The sequence below is a fragment of the Rhagoletis pomonella genome, unplaced genomic scaffold (genome assembly GCF_013731165.1).
Source record: "Rhagoletis pomonella isolate Grant_MI unplaced genomic scaffold, Rhpom_1.0 Rhpom_scaffold_00012, whole genome shotgun sequence".
Classification (NCBI taxonomy): domain Eukaryota; kingdom Metazoa; phylum Arthropoda; class Insecta; order Diptera; family Tephritidae; genus Rhagoletis; species Rhagoletis pomonella.
This window is the reverse complement of record NW_023458566.1, coordinates 21,959,448-21,977,431: the sequence shown is the minus strand read 5'-3', so window position 1 is coordinate 21,977,431 and position 17,984 is coordinate 21,959,448. Positions and strand designations below refer to the sequence as shown.

The 17,984-nt window shown below is 38.4% G+C and overlaps 2 protein-coding genes across 4 annotated transcripts in view; one reads left to right on the top strand and one right to left on the bottom strand.

The window, feature by feature from the left end:
* Window positions 1–10,209, top strand: part of LOC118748105 (putative GPI-anchored protein pfl2) — a 102,531-nt gene extending 92,322 nt beyond the window's left edge. Inside the window, exons 3-4 of the mRNA XM_036482411.1 lie at window positions 8,420–8,841; window positions 8,916–10,209. Coding sequence (XP_036338304.1) covers window positions 8,420–8,841; window positions 8,916–9,924 — 1,431 coding nt within the window. The 3' untranslated portion in view covers window positions 9,925–10,209. The remainder of the gene's footprint in view (window positions 1–8,419; window positions 8,842–8,915) is intronic.
* Window positions 10,210–14,536: 4,327 nt separating this feature from the next.
* LOC118748101 (protein ECT2) overlaps window positions 14,537–17,984 on the bottom strand; it is a 52,551-nt gene continuing 49,103 nt past the window's right edge. The window contains exons 9-13 of one of the 3 annotated variants that reach the window (XM_036482405.1): window positions 17,446–17,842; window positions 17,212–17,372; window positions 16,635–17,129; window positions 15,331–15,480; window positions 14,537–15,247 (exon numbers count right to left, since the gene is read on the bottom strand). In XM_036482405.1, coding sequence (XP_036338298.1) covers window positions 15,116–15,247; window positions 15,331–15,480; window positions 16,635–17,129; window positions 17,212–17,372; window positions 17,446–17,842 — 1,335 coding nt within the window. In that variant the 3' untranslated portion in view covers window positions 14,537–15,115. Of the gene's footprint in view, window positions 15,248–15,330; window positions 15,501–16,634; window positions 17,130–17,211; window positions 17,373–17,445; window positions 17,843–17,984 lie in introns of those variants that run through there. The other 2 variants (XM_036482407.1, XM_036482406.1) reach the window with 2 other exon arrangements.

The following is a 17,984-nucleotide window of genomic DNA, read 5'->3' as shown; positions in this document are numbered from 1 at the left end:
TCAGACACCGTCTAATGTTAAATGCTGAGTGTAAAAGGTTCTTTTCATGCCATTATTTCCGTTCTCACGCCTTTTTAATGTTAATAATAGCACATATACAAACAAGCATCTATGTACATATTCGCAGGCATTTATAGATTATGCCTTTGTGTGTAAAATAAATCAACCAACTGAGAAAGCCACACGCCGCACACCAACACTAGCGTGGCTTCCGCCTTTTTTGCGTTCTGCCAATGCGCATAATAACAATTAGTATTTACAAAGGTTAAATGGCGCTGCCAATGAAGAGGAAATAATGGCTACCTCCGCCCATTTATGGTTTAAGAATGCGCATTAGAAGATATACGTACTTCAAGCTCAGCTCGCTTGTCAGTGCCTTCATTTGGTCTAATAGTGGTGGCGTTGGACTGTCTATGGACCAAGTGGCACAATAGACACTTTATGCTGATGTATAATATGGCTTCACAGTCCTTGATTTTGAAGCTTTAGCAATGAAAATATGCAACTACTGCGAAGTTTTAATATCGTCTTTTGTCTTCAGCTTTAACCACATCTGCATATCTTGAGTGTAAAAAACATACTCTCTATTCACATTTTTTACGCACGCATCCAGCTTTAATGGCTTCGTACCAAAACAAAAACAAAAAAAAAACGGTAATAAAAATTCATTAATAAAATTGTTCACCAACTAATAACGCCATCGAACGGCTGCGCAGCAGTCAGTCGGTCAATCGGCCATTTGTAGGCTGTTCCATTAATTCACTTCATCTATCATCTACTTTTTCGTGCTTGAATAGCTAGCGTTATGCTTTAATGCCATGTTACACTTTTTCTTTTTGTTAGCAATTTGCTTTATTGTTGTTGCTATTTTCTTCACTATTAAAGTTTTCATTTAGTTGTTTGCACTCATACAGGCATATTTATATGTACAGCATTGGGACAACAAGTAATAGCACATACACAGTGACTCTAACAAATAACCACGTGTTGATTTTTTTTTTTTTAATACTCGTAATGTTTTTCGAGCAAATTTTTTTTTGTTGCTTTTCTATAAAAAAATACCATCAAAATTACCAACAACCATATAAATCACAGTTTCTAACTTTATACAAAATTTAGAAAAATTCAACAAATTTTCATCGAAATTTCAGCTTTTTAATTTGAATCTTTAGAACATTTAGGGGTATGCAGTTTTAGAGCCCATTTAATTTTAGTATAATGAAGAGCAGGTTTTTCTAGAAAAACGTGCAAAAATACTTCACCAAAAAATATTTCCAAAAATTAAAGGGATTTTTTAGCCGTTTTAAAACTTGCTCTTCATTAGACTTAAATTGCATGGGCTGTAAAAGTGTATACCCGTAAATGTTCTAAAGATTCAAATTAAAAATTTAAAAATTAAATTTTGTATAAAGTTTGAAACTGTGACTCAAAGAACATTACTAATATTAAAAAAAATAAAATCAACCCTTGGTAATTTGTTTGAGTCACTGTATGTATTGTATGTACATCAATTTCAATCGTCGCTTTGTCCATCATTGTTACTTCACTTCTTTCCTCAATCACCATCAAAATTTTATGAGCACAAGCACCTGATCGGCAACTAAAACACAATTTGTCTGCAATTTCATTTGAGTAAAAAGTTGGTAAAGATCTTTGAGTGCCATAAGAAATGAAAAATTACAATTGAATTGTCTTAAAAAATGCAATTTGAGTGCTCTTCTCACTCACGAGACTTTCATGTGAAATAGGTAGATTATGCAACTTCCAAAATATTGAATAAAAACATGTATTGACATGTTAAAATACTATATAACTGCATCTATAGCTCAAAATCGTCAAAATGGCGCTTACGACAATTTTTTATCCAGGCGACGATATGTTCATATGTACATAGGTGTATATGAGCGCTTAAGTGCAAACACTGGACATCGATTTTTAGTACTTAATATAAAAAACTGGGCATTAGATATGGTAGCTTAGAAGCTAAATAAACATAATTTGTTTGTTATTCAGCAGCTGGTCATAACTTTTGACCATAAAAAACTGGACTCAAATAGCTGGCCATTAAAAAAAAACTAGACATACATTTTTGGTAAGTCATTTACATACAGGTTTTTCTCTTTTTTTCACTGAAAGTTGGACATAAATTTGTGTTAATTTAAAAACTGAACAATGTGTTAAATTAAGAATTTGGCATACATTTTTGAGAGTGCAAAAACCAAATATGTATAATCTCTAAGTCATTATAAACTGGACATGAATTTTCCTTTATGAAAAGTAGGTAAGCATTTTTGCTAATTTGAAAACCGGACATAAATTTTTGGCCATTTAAAAGCTAAACATAAATACTTGGTATTTTCTAAACCGGACATTTTTTCCTGACAAATATTGGAAATAAATTTCGTATTTTCATAATTTCGATTTCGTGAACACAAAACATAAATAATAGATTTTGGTAATTCAAAAATTGCGCACACAATGGTACATAATCTTTTGTTTATACATTGACTATGCATTTTTTTAAATTAATAATCTGGATAATTATTCCCTTTTCGACGCCAATGCCTCTTTCCATAAAAATTATGACGATACAAAAAGGGTTGTCAATGCTTTAATATTTTAGCCTAAGAAGTATTCAGTGGAACAAAAAAAATAACAAAGATTGAAAAAATAATTTTAATTTTAATACCTTTAATATTTTTGCCAAGTCAATACCTCAGAATTCTAGAAAAATAGTGTTTTTGACTCAAATAAAAAATCGTTTCCTTCTTGAATCTAATAAATTTAAAAAACTTTGAAAAAATAATTTTAATTTTAATACTTTCAATATTTTCGTCGAGTCAATACCTCAGAATTCTACAAAAATAATGATGATAATTTGACACAATTAAAAAATTGTTTCCTTCTTGAATCTAATAAATTTTAAAAATATTTGACATCAAAAATTAGGAGGCAACCCTATTAAGAAGTGCGACAGGTTGAAGAGCACATATTACAAATGATATAAATGTACATACTTAAAAAAAGCTCGTTGAAATTAGAAATATTGGTATTAAAAAAAAAACGCTCGCAACGAAAATATTTCTTAAATTATACAAAAAATTAAGTGAATATACTATAGAAAACAAGTGGCAACCCCATTGAAAATTCTTTCTGACCTGGGGATTTTCAAAACAATTTCCATTTGGCAAATGCTCGCAAGAATCTGTCAAAATGACAGTTGGTAGACAATCGGTGTTTTCCAGTGGAGCTATGTGGTAATAGAATATGCAACCGACATACTCATTATTTTTTGAAATTTAAACAAAATTGTTTGATAGTTCAGACAGGTGACAAGAAGAACTACTCTTCTCTACTATTCAGCGTTCAGTGGGCCATTCACTACATTTAAGCTAGATTTAGTAAGAGAAATGCAGCAAAAAGTTATTTAACCATTTCAATTAATAAAGTCTTTCTCGACGCCGATTGAGAAATATTTTCCGACGACCTCAAGCAGAGTAATACGTAAATACGTCTGATAAGCAGCCAAAAGCCACCGGCAAATCTCACTTGAACCTAACCGTTTGCCAACTAACTAGTTAGCAAGTGCCAATGAGACAGCCAATTTGACCCCCGACATCGTTCCCTTCCAGCAGCATTAAGCAACAGCAATTGCTCTCACACAGTCATTGTGGGCAAATTGTTCCGACAAGCCAAATTACGTAGCCAACTAAGTTAACCCAAATTTCGATCAACAAAAAATTATAAAAACAAAAACGTAACAATAATAAAAATCAAGCAGCTGGAAAATAATCTATGTCTATGAGCATCTAAGGCTTGGGCGAGATTTACTGACTGCTGCTGAGGTGCTCACCGCATTACTACTTAGTTTTTGGCCAATAAAATGGGTAGATAGTGATTTTAGCAAGTTGCCTGCAGGAAATATTCAAAGATACATTTTTCGATATAGTAAAATGATAACGAAAGATATCGCTAGCTTAGAGTGGGAAAGTTGGTAAGTCCATTTTTTATGAAAACTCATATCCTCATATAGGAAGCAAGGGAAAATATAACGATTGTCGAATGCAGCTAGAGAGTACTTTTCCTTCGAATTATTTATGTACACAAAATAAATTATTTATCTAACATTTTTGGTAACAGCAGAAGCAATGGGAACAGCGCGAAAACCAATTGAACAATCACTAAATAGACGCCAGCTTAAAACTTGTTGCATTTCCTACAGGGTAATTTATCACACAGTAACATTTTCAAAAGCATTACTGAAACAAACAGTTGCTTGTAAATATTGTGAGTGTGTTTGTTTTAGCTTCGCGCGCCAATTTTATGCAAAACAACCCGAGGCAGATGTTGTTTGCTTGTGTGTCTAAGCCAGATTTTTTTCGATTGATAATTTTCAGCTGCCGCTTAGCCCAGTGTTATCGGCAACTTGCACTTTTAAACGCTTAAGCATTTTTTGTTATTGTAATGGGTATGTGTATGTACTTTAGGTTGGGCTCCGCTTGGCTGCTCAAATTCCGCTGGCGCGCATTTGCCAAATTTTGGATAAACCGCAGGCGCAGTGCCACACCCATTTCGAGCTGATAACGTCATATGTTTGAAGGTATATTATTGTACTAAGTACATATGTACATGTGTATGTATGTACATTGGAGTGGTCCCAAAACAACTTTTCCGTGTTAGGGCTCGGGGCACTTTCCAAAATTTCGCCTATTACCGAAAGAGGTGCCGGCACCAAACTTTATGTTTCGAAGTATACATTTCAGGGATGCTCAAAAATTGTTATATTTCACTCTAGAAATCTGACGTACATACTTATATATATTAACTAAACAGTTGGTTAAGCAGCTTCAGTTGTCATGGCAACAGTACCTCTTTATAAAAATCTTCAATATCTTTGTCAATTTCAAATAGATTCAGTAGCGCATTTCAAGGTCCAATATTGGTTACAGTATTATATAAATTAAAAGTTGGTATAGATATCACAAATACGAAAACGAAAAAACAATGGGGCTGCCTTGTTTTCTACGAAGACTTTTTTTCCCCCTCATACAAAACTGTTTATATTTTAAGACTTCCACAAAAAATATTTTGGAAAAATATTAAGACTTACGTGAGCTGGACCGATTGGAAAATACCTCCAAAAATTGAGTTTTTTATGAATAAAAATAATTTCTTAAAGGTATTTTCGTAAAAGATCCCCTCAGATGACAAAACAGTTTAAGCTCTAAAAAATCTACACAAAAATATTCAAACATTTTTTCAACGGAATCATAATAATGAGATTTTTGATACGGCTTTTAACTTTTTTCATAGATTTGTTTAAGAAAAACTTGAATAACTGGGCCAAAACTATATCGATATAGACAGAGGTATTTTCACACCCTTTTCATTTCTTTGCAAAAAACTCATTCACGTCCCAAGTGTTTCTTTATTAAATACCAACACATCATAATTCTATATGGAATGAGGCTTATTTATCTTACCTTCCTCTTTCATACTTTGAATAAACTTAGTTGCAAAAAAAGAAATAAAAAGGGTGAGAAAATTCCTTTTCAATGATACTTCATAACTCTAAATCGGTAAACTTTGGGCTGAGTTATTGAAGTTCAAAAGCAGCATCGAAAATCTCATTATTATTTTGATATCGTTGAAAAGTTTTTAAAAATATTTTATGCAAATTTCTTAAGTTTAAACTGTTTTGTCATTTAAAGTAATTTTTTGCAAAAATACTTAAAGAAAACTGGATTCACAAAAATACTGAATTTGCAACTGTATTTTCAAATCGGTCCAGCCGAAATATTTCGGTGAAAGTCTTAAAATATAATAGACTTTATAATTCCGGTGGTACCGATTTTTTTTTTTTTTTTGTATGTGGAGTGATGCAGTCTAATGTACATACACATGCATGCGCCTTATTCACAACTTCCCTGTTTGTATGTATTAGATATATGTTTGCAATTATTTTCAAAATTGCGCTATTTGTTTTGCCACTATGTGCAACCAACCGACCAACCATCAGCAAAGACAATATTACGAGTACTTAGCACAATCGCCAACAGCTGGCAGCCAACATTCAACTCCCAGCAACCCGCCGCCAAACTAACACCAAACCATCAAGTCAACGGGTGGCCACCAAATTGTTTCTTCCCCAGCCTCCACAACTTCGCCCAACTGGTGTGCTTTTCTAGCCTTTATTTTCATATTTACTAGCTGTTCATCAGTAGATAGTAAATATATTGTACCTTTTTTGGCAGCTCCGTACTTAAATATGTACACATGTATGTATGTGTGCATGTAATGGTCTAAGCTGCACCTAATACCTACCTCTGAGCCGCCGCCGCCGCCTTTTCAGCAAAAGGCTGGTTGGTTGCCATTGCATTGTTTTTGCCACTACATCGTAAGGTGTTGCAATTGTTGTTGCATAGTTTGTTGGCATTTAGGCAAATCTTCGGGATGTTATGCAAGTAATATTTTTAATTAATGAACACTTTTGATTGTAAATTACTCCGGTGTCACATTGGCACAGATGGCATTGCTTCCATGGAAAAGTGGTATAATACGAAAATTTTAAATAAATGGGAAAGCCTTGGATAACAGTTCGCTACTATGTACGACCTTCAAATTTGGCTCACGCCCAATAGTTTAAGGTCACCTCATAGTTCTAAGTTAAAAATTTAACATTTGAACTCTTAGTCCAGTCGCTAGTACAGAGCGTACCCTAGAGGAAAGCTGGGCTGAATTTTGGAAAACGCCAAATCGCTGCCGATTGCACTCACTGCATGCCACTATTTTCCAAGTATAGAGAGGCAAGCGTTTAGTGAACCCCAGAGTAGGCCATTGATATTATTATAACACGGCAGGTGTGAGACCTAAAAACCGCGCAGAGCTAGAGATGAGTACTGCCTCTTCTTAAAGATCATGTTCATTTCCTAGACTTGTTGAAAGCTTAGGTTCGGGAACCCGCAAACTCTGGATACATTTTCAGCAATCACACGGGAACTGGTCATAGTAGTTCATTAAAATTCGAAGAAGAAGCCTTATCCCGGCAATTTTTATTGATAACTTTTACTAAGCCTCAGGTACGCCTCGCTTACCACTGTGACCCCTTCCAGACTACCATAAAGGAAGTCGCCCTTTGGCCTACTTGTGCCCCAACATCTCTACAATTTTTTTCCATTCGATCTGACAACCAAGCTACGATTATATTCTTACAGCGTACGAACATCTCTTCTAAGGTGTTATTTGAAAGTAGAAGGATTCTAGACGGGTTAACCGCGAAAAACAGTGAAATACCCGGAAAAGAAACTGCAGGCGAGCTCCCAAGGATGGGAACTATCTTGTCGTTAATTAAATCTGCACGAGCTGCAGCCTTCTTATCCTTATGAATACATCGATTGAGGTTAGCATTCCTTAAATTAGCTGACAACAGATGAGGATATTGGGAATCCACCTCTTGAGGTTCTAGGCAAAACTTGCCAAGTAACAACGAAAAAATATCTTCAAGTCTAATCTTAATTAATCGTCCAATTCTCAGTAAAGTAGGTGGTATACATAAATACCGGGTACCGCAAACGAGATCTCTCCTATTTGCGGGAATGTAAAGAAGTGAAGGGCGGAGAGCACTTAACGCCTTAATGCTACCAATAAATCAGGTGCTTAGGCTTAAATCTTAATCACGATACACTTTTGGATAAATTAAGTAAATTACCAGTCCTTTGGTCTGCAATTTCCTTCAGTGAGATGACAAAAAGTGGGACCTTCCGAACGCTAGACAGGGACGGAGGAACAGATCGTCACTACGCGCGAATAAAGGCGCGCTAGTATTTTGACAGCGAAAAATGACGTGTAAAAAAAAATTTTACGAAAAAAGACGCTTAAGGAAAACTTCGACGAAGAAAGACGCACAAACATATATTTCTACCTGGCCAAAGACTGTCCCTTCAGCGTCATTCCCTAAAAACTCTTTGGGGAATTTACATACCGTTTCACCGCAAACATAGTCGACCGCGAAAATAAGTATACGGGTCTTTCTTCACCGTCAAATATTTTAACGCGTCTTTCTTCGCCGCCAACTATTTTAAGAGTCTTTCTTCGCTGAAGTTCTTTTTTATGCGTCTTTAATGATTGCACCTTTAATCTTTAATGATATGCATACATGACACGTTAAAAGGCTAAATAAATCGGGGAGGAAGTTCCCTTAAACAAAAGGGGTCTATATGCCAATGGAATGCTTTTAGCCATGCTGAGCCTCTGGGTATGATCAGAAGCAGTACATTGAAATATTTTGTGATCTACGATTTACAACTACAACTACAAATATTTGAATGTTAATATTTAACAAAAATATACGCTTATCATTTTCAAATCTCATATGCATCTTTATTTACAAACTGACACTTTCTTGACCTCTCTTCCACAGGTCGAAACCAGTAATGAAATGTATCGCGCTGTCATTGAAGAGATCGCACGCTTCCTTGATCGCTATCAAACGCAAAAACAGCTACAGCGCCAACTCCAACAGCAACAACAGATATCCCGTTCCAAGAGTCTCTACCAAGTTTATGATGGCAGCAGCAATTGCGAAGGTCATGAACAAAACACCAGCGGCAACAGCACTTTCAGTGGTAAATCAACAGCAACTTCGTCTTGCTTGCGCACGCGCAGCAGCAGCAATCTGATCGTGGACCTCAAGCAGTCAGCCATACAAAATGGCAATGTGAAATCAAACAGTGCCAACGGCGAACATAGTACACTGGCAACATCGGCAGCAGATAAGCGTAGTTATGATGCCATCAACACGTCGGCCAACAATTCATACACTGCATTCAAGGACTTTACTTGGTATTTTATAAACAACTTGAATTTCTTACAGTTTATATACTTTAACGCGTTTGTTTTTTACTTCGTCCCTATAGGCGCCGCTCGCCCAAGAAGTATGCCGAATCGAAGGCCCAAGCCGCCGCCGATGATGTCGAGGAAAAGCTTAACCAGGAAGCTTTCCGGCTTTCGCGCACGATACACAATCTGCTAAACACATCCACACGTCAACCGGACTTAACGCAGCATCGTAGCTCTCTAACGGCCCATACCCATGGCGTGCACAGCAAAGTGTTGAAGACACCTGCACCGTCTCCAGCAGCCACAATCCCAACACTCATTGCGCCGGCTGCTCAAAGCAACGCTACCAGCAAGAAACACAGCGCCGCTGACGCCACGAACAAATGCAATAGTCGCGTTCATCCCGCTGCTAACTCGCTTGCCAATGCCACTGCCGAAATGCTCTTCTTGCGCGCTAATAATATACGCGACTCACGCTTATCGCTGCGCAGCTCCACCGACAGCTCTGTACATTCTACCACCTCCAATTCGTCGGCAGTATCATCTTCCTCGTCGTCGGCGTCGTCGTCAGCGGCATCCACATCTTCCAGCAAGGTGGAGACAGACGAGGATGTTACGTTAAATCACCCATTTCATGCGATGGCATTGCCATTCAAGCAGCTCCAACATCCACTGGGCTCAGCCACCGAAGATGAGAGTGGCTTCAGTTCGATCAGCTCATTCCAGGATATAGGTGTGCCGTTATGCTCCACAATGATATCGAATGGCACTTCTACACCGAATCGTTTGTCGTTAGCGAGCGTAAAATTTGATACCGCCAGCTTGGGTAATGCTAATGGCGGCATTGCTGTTAGTATAAGTGGCGACATGGAGGCCGGCGAATTCGCCGGTGATAGCCGCAATTCCACCCTTAAAGCCAACCATCCCAGCAATGTGCTCGGCGTGCCGTTGCAAGCCACACACGATATGCAACACCGCTGGGACACGACAACAACAACTACAAAAACAAGTTACCGCAGCGCCAATACGTACCAGCGTTTCTCCACGCTGTCCAATGAGGATGCGTCCGCTGTGCTTTGGGTATAGGTGAGCGCCTATCGGCACCCCAAATCGCCGCATCTCTACTTTGTGCATTTAACTTCTTAATTAAATGTTTCTTTTAGTAAAGAAATCAAGCAAAAATCTTCGAATTTGATTTGGTTTGTCAAGTTTTAAGTTCAGTTTTAATTGAAAATTTTAGTGCGAACAACGCTTTGTAATAATTAGTACTATTAGAGGATGGTACACAGCAGTGCCTTTTAATATGTTAAAAACGTATTTTAATATTAAATGTTAATTTTAGAAGCTACATTCATACATACAACACATACATACATATGTATAAATTTCATCAATCTGCAATTATTCCAGTTTTTGTCGCACAAATTCAGAAATGCATTTATTTTGATTACAATATGTATTTTTTAAAACATTTCACAGTTTGAAAACCCGTTAATCAACGCTAAGATAGATACTTGTCAAATGTAAGGCGAAATAAAATTCCCATTGCTCTTATTAGATTATGCAGAGAATAATGAGTTTGTTTAATTTATGGCTTCCTAATTAATGCTGGTGCGATTTGTCGGAGCTCAAAATAGCTCGCCTATTCACATTGTTGTTGCGGCTTACTTAGCTCTGTCTCGATCGGATTGGGTGCCACTACGACGGTTGGAGCAGAGGGAGAGTGGTCTTATCTAAGTTGGGTTGTGTGGGAATGTAAAGAGGTGTTTCGTGACATGCGGAGACTCTCAGCATACCGGACATATGTGCGTACGTCGGGGTCTAGTCCGTCCAGGTAAGAATTTAGTCTGCTGCAGTGGCTAGACCGAAGTTGTGCTAGTGTTGTGCGGGTCTCCCGTGACATTTGAAGTTCTGCGTCATCACTAGAGCAGCAAAAAATCGATTTTCACAACTTCTACGATTTGAAATCGGTGCAAATTACAAAACCTATTTTGGTGATCTCTTAACAGAAGGACAACAATTTGGCACAAAGCCGATCGATATGACGGAAATCATGTGTTTCTTGTAGTTCCTAATTTCCATTAATTACACATTTCCTTGAGGGCTCGTAAAAATCAGAAGGTGGAAATAGTAGAGATTAGAGTAGGTGATAGCATCATCGAGTCCAAGCCATACGTAAAGTACCTCGGCGTCCTGGTGGATCACCGCATTTGCTTCCGGAATCTTTTGGAATACGCCAACAAGAAAGCAGCGACGGCAACAGCAACCCTGTCTAGACTAATGGCGAACAACGGCGGACCAAGACAGCAGTCTAGGCAAGTATTAGCAAGCGTAGTACGATCAATAGTTCTCTATGGATCAACAGTTTGGCTCGACGCTTTTAAACGGCCATCCTACTGCCGGGCCATTAATGCTACGTATCGCTTATGTGCTCTTAGAGTTTGTTCAGCCTTCAGAACCGTTTCCGAGGATGCAGCAGCTTCTATCATCGCGGAATTATGTCCACTCGATCTCGTAGCTCAAGAAGTACACGAAACAAGAAAGGCGAACCGTGACCAACCACGCCCACTACACAGCGCAGTTAAAACCGCAGCAAAAGAACGTACTGAAGCACAGTCACAGATACTGTGGGACAGAATAACAAAGGGCAGGTGGACTTACCGCCTCAACAAAAATTGGCACTTGGCTCAGCAGGCAACACGGCACAGTCGACTACTATCTGACCCAAGTCATCAGTGGATACGGATGCTTTAAAGCATGTCTTTATCGCTTTGGACAGGCGCAAAGCCCTTATTGCGAGCAGTGTGGACCGGCAGTTATTGAAGTCGCCGAGCACGCATTTTTCAAATGCCCCCGCTTTAATTCCATGAGATCCGCACTTAATACTAAATGTGGCCTCTGTATAACACCAGAAAATATGGTACCGATAATGTTTACGAGCGAAGAAGCATGGAACGATGTCTGCCACTTCTCTGTCGAAATGATAAAAGTCCTTCTCCTGAATTTAGTCGGTTTAGTAATGAATCTCGCCTCTACGATAATTCTAAGACGTGCCGCATCGATCGTTCATTTTCCCATAGGAATGACACGTAGGAAAATGTTTTCTTCTCTTTCGTGGTCAATATAATTTTCTAGGATCAATAAAAACGTTCGAAACTTCAAGAATACATTGATTATACTACATTTATGTGTTATACAGACTCACGATTCTTTAAATTCCTAAATTTGTTTTCTTTTTGTAATAACTAGATTTTACCCAAGAAGAAACAAACAGGGCAAGCTAAATAAAACCGATTAAAAAAAAGTTGTTTTCCATTTATTCACTGAGGACTCCACCAACAGCAATATTTTATATATATATCTGTTCTAAGGTAATAAAGATGATTAATTACGTTGCACAAATATAATCTTAGTTTTACCCATAGCGCACTATCTACTCACCGTTACTTTTACAAATAGCGAAGGAACTTTCTTCGATTTTAATCGATTCCATCCCAAAGACATCGGTTGTATCAAAAATTAAAAAATCTATGTATGTATCGATGTCCTCCTAAAACGGTATTCACAGGTCGTATGTTGGTGTAGGTTGAGACAGACTCCCTGTGAATTCCGTTTATAGCCTGTCTGCACAGAATGTTGCTGTACCTCGGCCTTTAGTTCGTAGAGATGCCATCCGACGTGTATAGGTCGAGGCTCCGCTTCAAATAGGTGTAGGTTCGAGTGCTCACGACTATAGCGCTCTACTAGGAACTGCTTCCATATCATATTGATGTACTCAATTTATGGTAGCACTGGGCCTCGCTATGACGGAGATAGGTATGTAACTTCATCCACTACGTCCTGCTAGACCTCGGCGACCACACGTGCGCTGCATAGTTCAGAGCCGGTCGGTCAATTGAGTTTGTTGCCAACAGCGTTTCTTAGGATTTTCCATAGTCCACGCTTCAGCGCCATATATTACGGCCAAGATGATGAGAGACTTAACAAATTTAATTTTCATTGGCCGAGAAAGGACTTTACAGCTCAACCACTTCGCGGTCCAAAGTCACCCTTATTGGCAGCATTCTTTGTTGGATTTCAAAGCAAGCGTGGCTATGGGTGCAAATGCTTGGTGCCAAGCAAACGATCTTCTCTAAAACACTGGGTGCTTAAGGTGCGTGGATGCGCTAAGTACTTAACTGAAGACAGGAGATACATACGTAATTTTATGCGCGTTCACTATCAGACCCACACCCTTTGATTCCTTAAATTCGAGAAAGCCTCGCTTCCCTCTTCAGCTTCCTATATCACTCCCATATATGTAGATCCCGTCACGGAGCAACGTGGCTTAGTAGACATATTTCTCTCTGCAGCCGCATCGCATTTCTCCTCGTACCAATAACTCCTTGGTTTGTACGGTGTATTCAAGCGTGCTTTCTCAGAGCCGGTGTGACGTTCCCACAACAGTCGAGTCTCTGTAACGGGAACGGACAAGATCTTTGGGGAATGTGTATGCTGCTGCAACAGCAACAACAGAGCAGCTGCTGAATCGAGTAACGAAGTAGCTGACTGCATGCTTGGTTCTTGGATCGTACACGCGTCCAGAATATTGGAATCGTGTCTTCCGTCTGAACAGGGTCTTTTCGATTTCCCGTTTTTCGTTCAGACGACTTCTATGAGCTTGATGAGCAAAATCTAGTCCATTGGGCCTTATAAATAAAAATCAAGCAATTGCTTGTTCTTTCAATTTCAAACCTTTTACTCGATTTACTAAAAGAGATTTAAGTAAAAGGTCTGAAATTTAAAAAAAGCAATTGCTTAGTTTTTATTCATAAGGTCCATTATCGTACTTCTCTTCCAGAGAACATCAACCAATTGGACACCTTCCCACCTTGTGGTTTCGAACATGCCCTCAAATCTTAAGTTATTTAAACGTTCGCCTAGTTCGCCATCATAAAATTTCTCGAGGCTATCTTGTACTTTTTCTAAAACTTTCCTATGTGGCCCCGCACAACCAGAAACTGTGCTAAAACGCAAACTTCAGTAGACTCTGAAACCGAATACGTCAAAGTGGACTAAAGCACTCTCTCTTGCTGACGTGACCCAAAGCTCCAAATGGCATCTCGCGGACGCAAAATAGAAATTGAGTACACATATATATGTTTTCACGCGGGTCTATTCACCATTTTACAACCGTCTGCCTTGTTTCTACTCATCACTTCCCGCCGATTTATAGAAAATAAATGTATACACAAAATTTTTTACTTAACTACAATAGATAGTTATATTTTATTGTAAAATAAAGTATGTTTTAAGATTTAAGATATTATGTATTTGTAAATAATGTTAGCTTATACAAATAGTCTCACACTCGTTAAGCGAAACCATTCATTCATTCAAAAATACATATACAAGTATGTATTTACATATGTATCTAGTACATAGTCACTATAATTAAATATGTATAGTAATGGTTATGTTTATGCTTGTTTATTATATTTGTATGCATTTATAAACAAATTTCTTGGCCAATTACATTATTTCTTCTCATTATCTTTTTTAAATTAAAAATTTTCTCATTAAAAAATGCGCCGATCTACATGCGAGAATGTAAGCAATGTTACAAAATAGATATTACGATTTAAAAAAGTTCTCAATGTGTTTTGCACTACAGTATAATTCGTAATATAAATAATTTTATGTTATTATGTACGTTGGTAAAACAAGATGATGGAGGGGTTCCGCAATCTTAAAATTATAATCGAACACGATATTCGTTGACGTATATTTATATAGATAGACACATATTATATTTACAATGTCAAACACGAAAAACACATACAAATGCTTTCTAAAACTACAGACAATTCCATGTGGAAATTCTACACAAAAGAGGAGCGTCGCACAACACTAAACCCCATACAATTTAGGCATAAATATGTAGGTGTACGATCACACACAATAATATTGTACCAAAATGAGCATATTTTTCAGATAGATTTTTTGTTTCATAATAAACACATTCGAGAGGGCTTGACAAGGCCCAGTAAAAACATCACATGGCATTCAATTAAAGTAACGCTTTAAATAAATTCTTACGCAGCTGTTGTTATAATTCTGATGACGCTTTTACGCAGCGAGTAGAGTCCCAAGAGCGAAATTGCGATTTATTCACAAAATACAAAAAAGCGTTGCGAGTGATGCAAATAGCTGAGTGACCGTTCACCAGCATTTCGAACGCTGTTGCATTACAGACAAATTCGATAGATTAATTCACCGTTCAACAGCTGAAAATTCTTTAAATACGTCCAACAACACCCAGCGTTGAGGACTTATTTTTGCGCATCGGTTGCACAGAAAGTGGTGGCAGCAAAATCTCCGATTCTGCAGAAGGTGAACTGCTACGGTTACCCTCTTCATTAACCGCCTCCTATGAAAGTAATGTACATATGTATGTAGAGAGAAGTTGATATCGAAAGCTTAACGAAGCATGTCAGGCGGTTGAATACTTACGTGTATATTTGCACAGCTTGCCAAACGCATTTGCGCTAGTTGTGAGGCGGGCGTCAACGAGTTTGTACTGCCAAAAGGTGGTGTCATCATTGTGGAAACAGCTCGCTTCAATTTGGAGGGAGTCTTGTTGAATGAAAATGCGCGACCCACCTGAGCAAAATAAATATTTTCTTCATTATAAGCAAATTAAGAAACAAAAGAAAGTCGCACATTAACCAAACTACATAAATATATGTATATGCACCTATAGAAACAGATAAGATATTGAATTTCTACATATTTTAACCCTTAAAGAACCCTACTAATTATCTTACCATGAAATTAGAGCAGAATGACAATTTGACGAAAAGAATAAATTGTTAAGGCTTAAGCAACCTATTAAGACCGAAACGTATATGTTTGATTGGGTGGTCGGGGTCACACTTGGGACATTATACAGATTGTTTTTTACGATGCCAAGTGATCGATGAAACGCAGCGAGGTAATCACGAATTTACGGAGGCGGCTAACTTCAATTCCTGAAAGTTCTTCAGGGTTGATTATCAAGTGCGAGCCAATCTTGGTCTGTCGAAAGCTGAACAGCTTAGTAGAAAGTGTCTAGGATATCCATAATCATCCAGTTAATTGAGGCTGTAGGGGACAGATGTAATTTAGCTGCTGCCGATCCATTATGGTTCAAAGAACCTTACAATTGCGCATAGCTTAGTTTTCACCTAGCGTTCGCCGAGCTGGCATGATGAACAATTGTCCAAGATTGAACGAGAAGACAGGTTGATTGACCTTAATTTCTTAGGTAAAACACGAGAGCTCTTTCGCGCCTCCGCGATAAATGGTACCCCTCCAAGTTATGAAGATATCCCCACTCCTCACGCAATTTGGGTATTTTGAAGTCCACACCACCACCACCCTATGCAGTTGTACAGGTATAAGTCCGTCTGGACTCGGGGTTTGAATGAAGTTGTCGCCCCCGTGTCTTGCCTCGCCGGAGGCTTCTCCTAGGGATGGAATATGTTTCCTGGAACGACTATCAATTGGCCTAAGGCAGCGTAGCTCTTCCCGGGGGACTGTCGTAGACTAGTAGAGCCGGTAGTGATAACTACTTTTTATTTACTTAGATATCGCGTGCAAAACTTCTAGCTCGATAAATGCTTGTTTCGATAGTATCTCCTATTATCAATTCTCTTTTTTTCATTTTAAATAATAAATAGTAACGGTAGCACATTTGAACTAGCATATAATAATACTCAGATTGGAGAATAGAACCAAATTTATATTTGACTACAGAAGACGCATCAGCTACTTACCTTCTGACGCGTACGCGCCGCCAACTTGAACGCCTTCGACAATGTGCTCAAATTCACATCACTGATATCAACTTCCAACTCCTGTGAGGTGCGACTCAGTAATGCGCTCACCGTGTCCGTCCGACAGGCATTCTCAGCCATTTGTTTGCACAACACCTTTAAGTATACCACCTTATCGATTTCTTCATCAGCTAAGGTGAAAGAATGCAGCTTCTCCTTATCCTGCCGACAAAGCAAGGCAAACGCACGCGGACTATCGGTGATGTCAATGACAAAACGTATCGCGTTCAACGATATTAATTTCACATGCTTGTGTGACTTGGTGGTGCTCGGCGATTTAGCTGTGTTGAAGGCACGCGAACGCTTTTTACACACCTCAATTGTGTCTGAGAATAAGTACAACATCAGCGAGTCGCCACGCCCACTTAGGCTGTCGGACAATTCAGTTACTTCGCATTTGGAAATAAAACTGCGGTTCGAGGACACTAAATGCGGCTGGTGAAGGTTGGAGGGAAAAGGTACAGGAAATCAATAAAGCATTGCATCAATTAGGTAAAAGTACGCCAATAACACTTACCGGACATCCTTCAATGTCATTGAAGATATCAAATATTGCCATGCGCGATTCCGTCTTCCGCTTGTCCTCGTTAATGTGCATCATAACTTCCTTGATGGCCTTCAATGCTTGCTCCAACTTGGCATAGTCTGGATTATTTTTATTTGTGTGCTTTAAAATGTCTGTAATTGTATTGCGAAATGATAATTAAAAATTTTTCGGTTCAGGCATCTTAGAATTCGAGCTTTTACTCACCGTTCAACAACAAACTAATGCTTGGCAATCGTTGCACAGGACGTATCATTAGATCCTGCAGGCTTTGTCGCCCACACTCAGGCTTCGTTTGATTGATTTTTAAAAATGCATGGAAGCGTGGATTTTGACTATCACATTGTTGCAGCGTTTCTTTCATCTGCTCGAAGAAATTCACGTAGGGCGGATATGCCTTAGTTAGCTCATCGCGATGTTGCAGTATGATTTCGCCGATCAAGCAATCCTCTGACCATTTACTCTGTATCGCACGCAGACTTTCCAACATGCTCTGATGCACTTCGTGTATGGGAAGAAAATTATTGAAAATCGATTTGATCTCCGATTTATTGAGTAGCTCGTCGCTGGTCTCGGCAATTTCCTCGAGCGGATTCTTGAAGAGCTGTATGTATGTAAGGGGTTTTAAAAGACATAAAAGCATGAAATTTAATAAAACAAGCAAATGATTGAGGCGGCGGTGTTGAATCATTTACTCTTCGTTCCATATGCGAAAATCTCCTATATCTACATACATATATAATCTT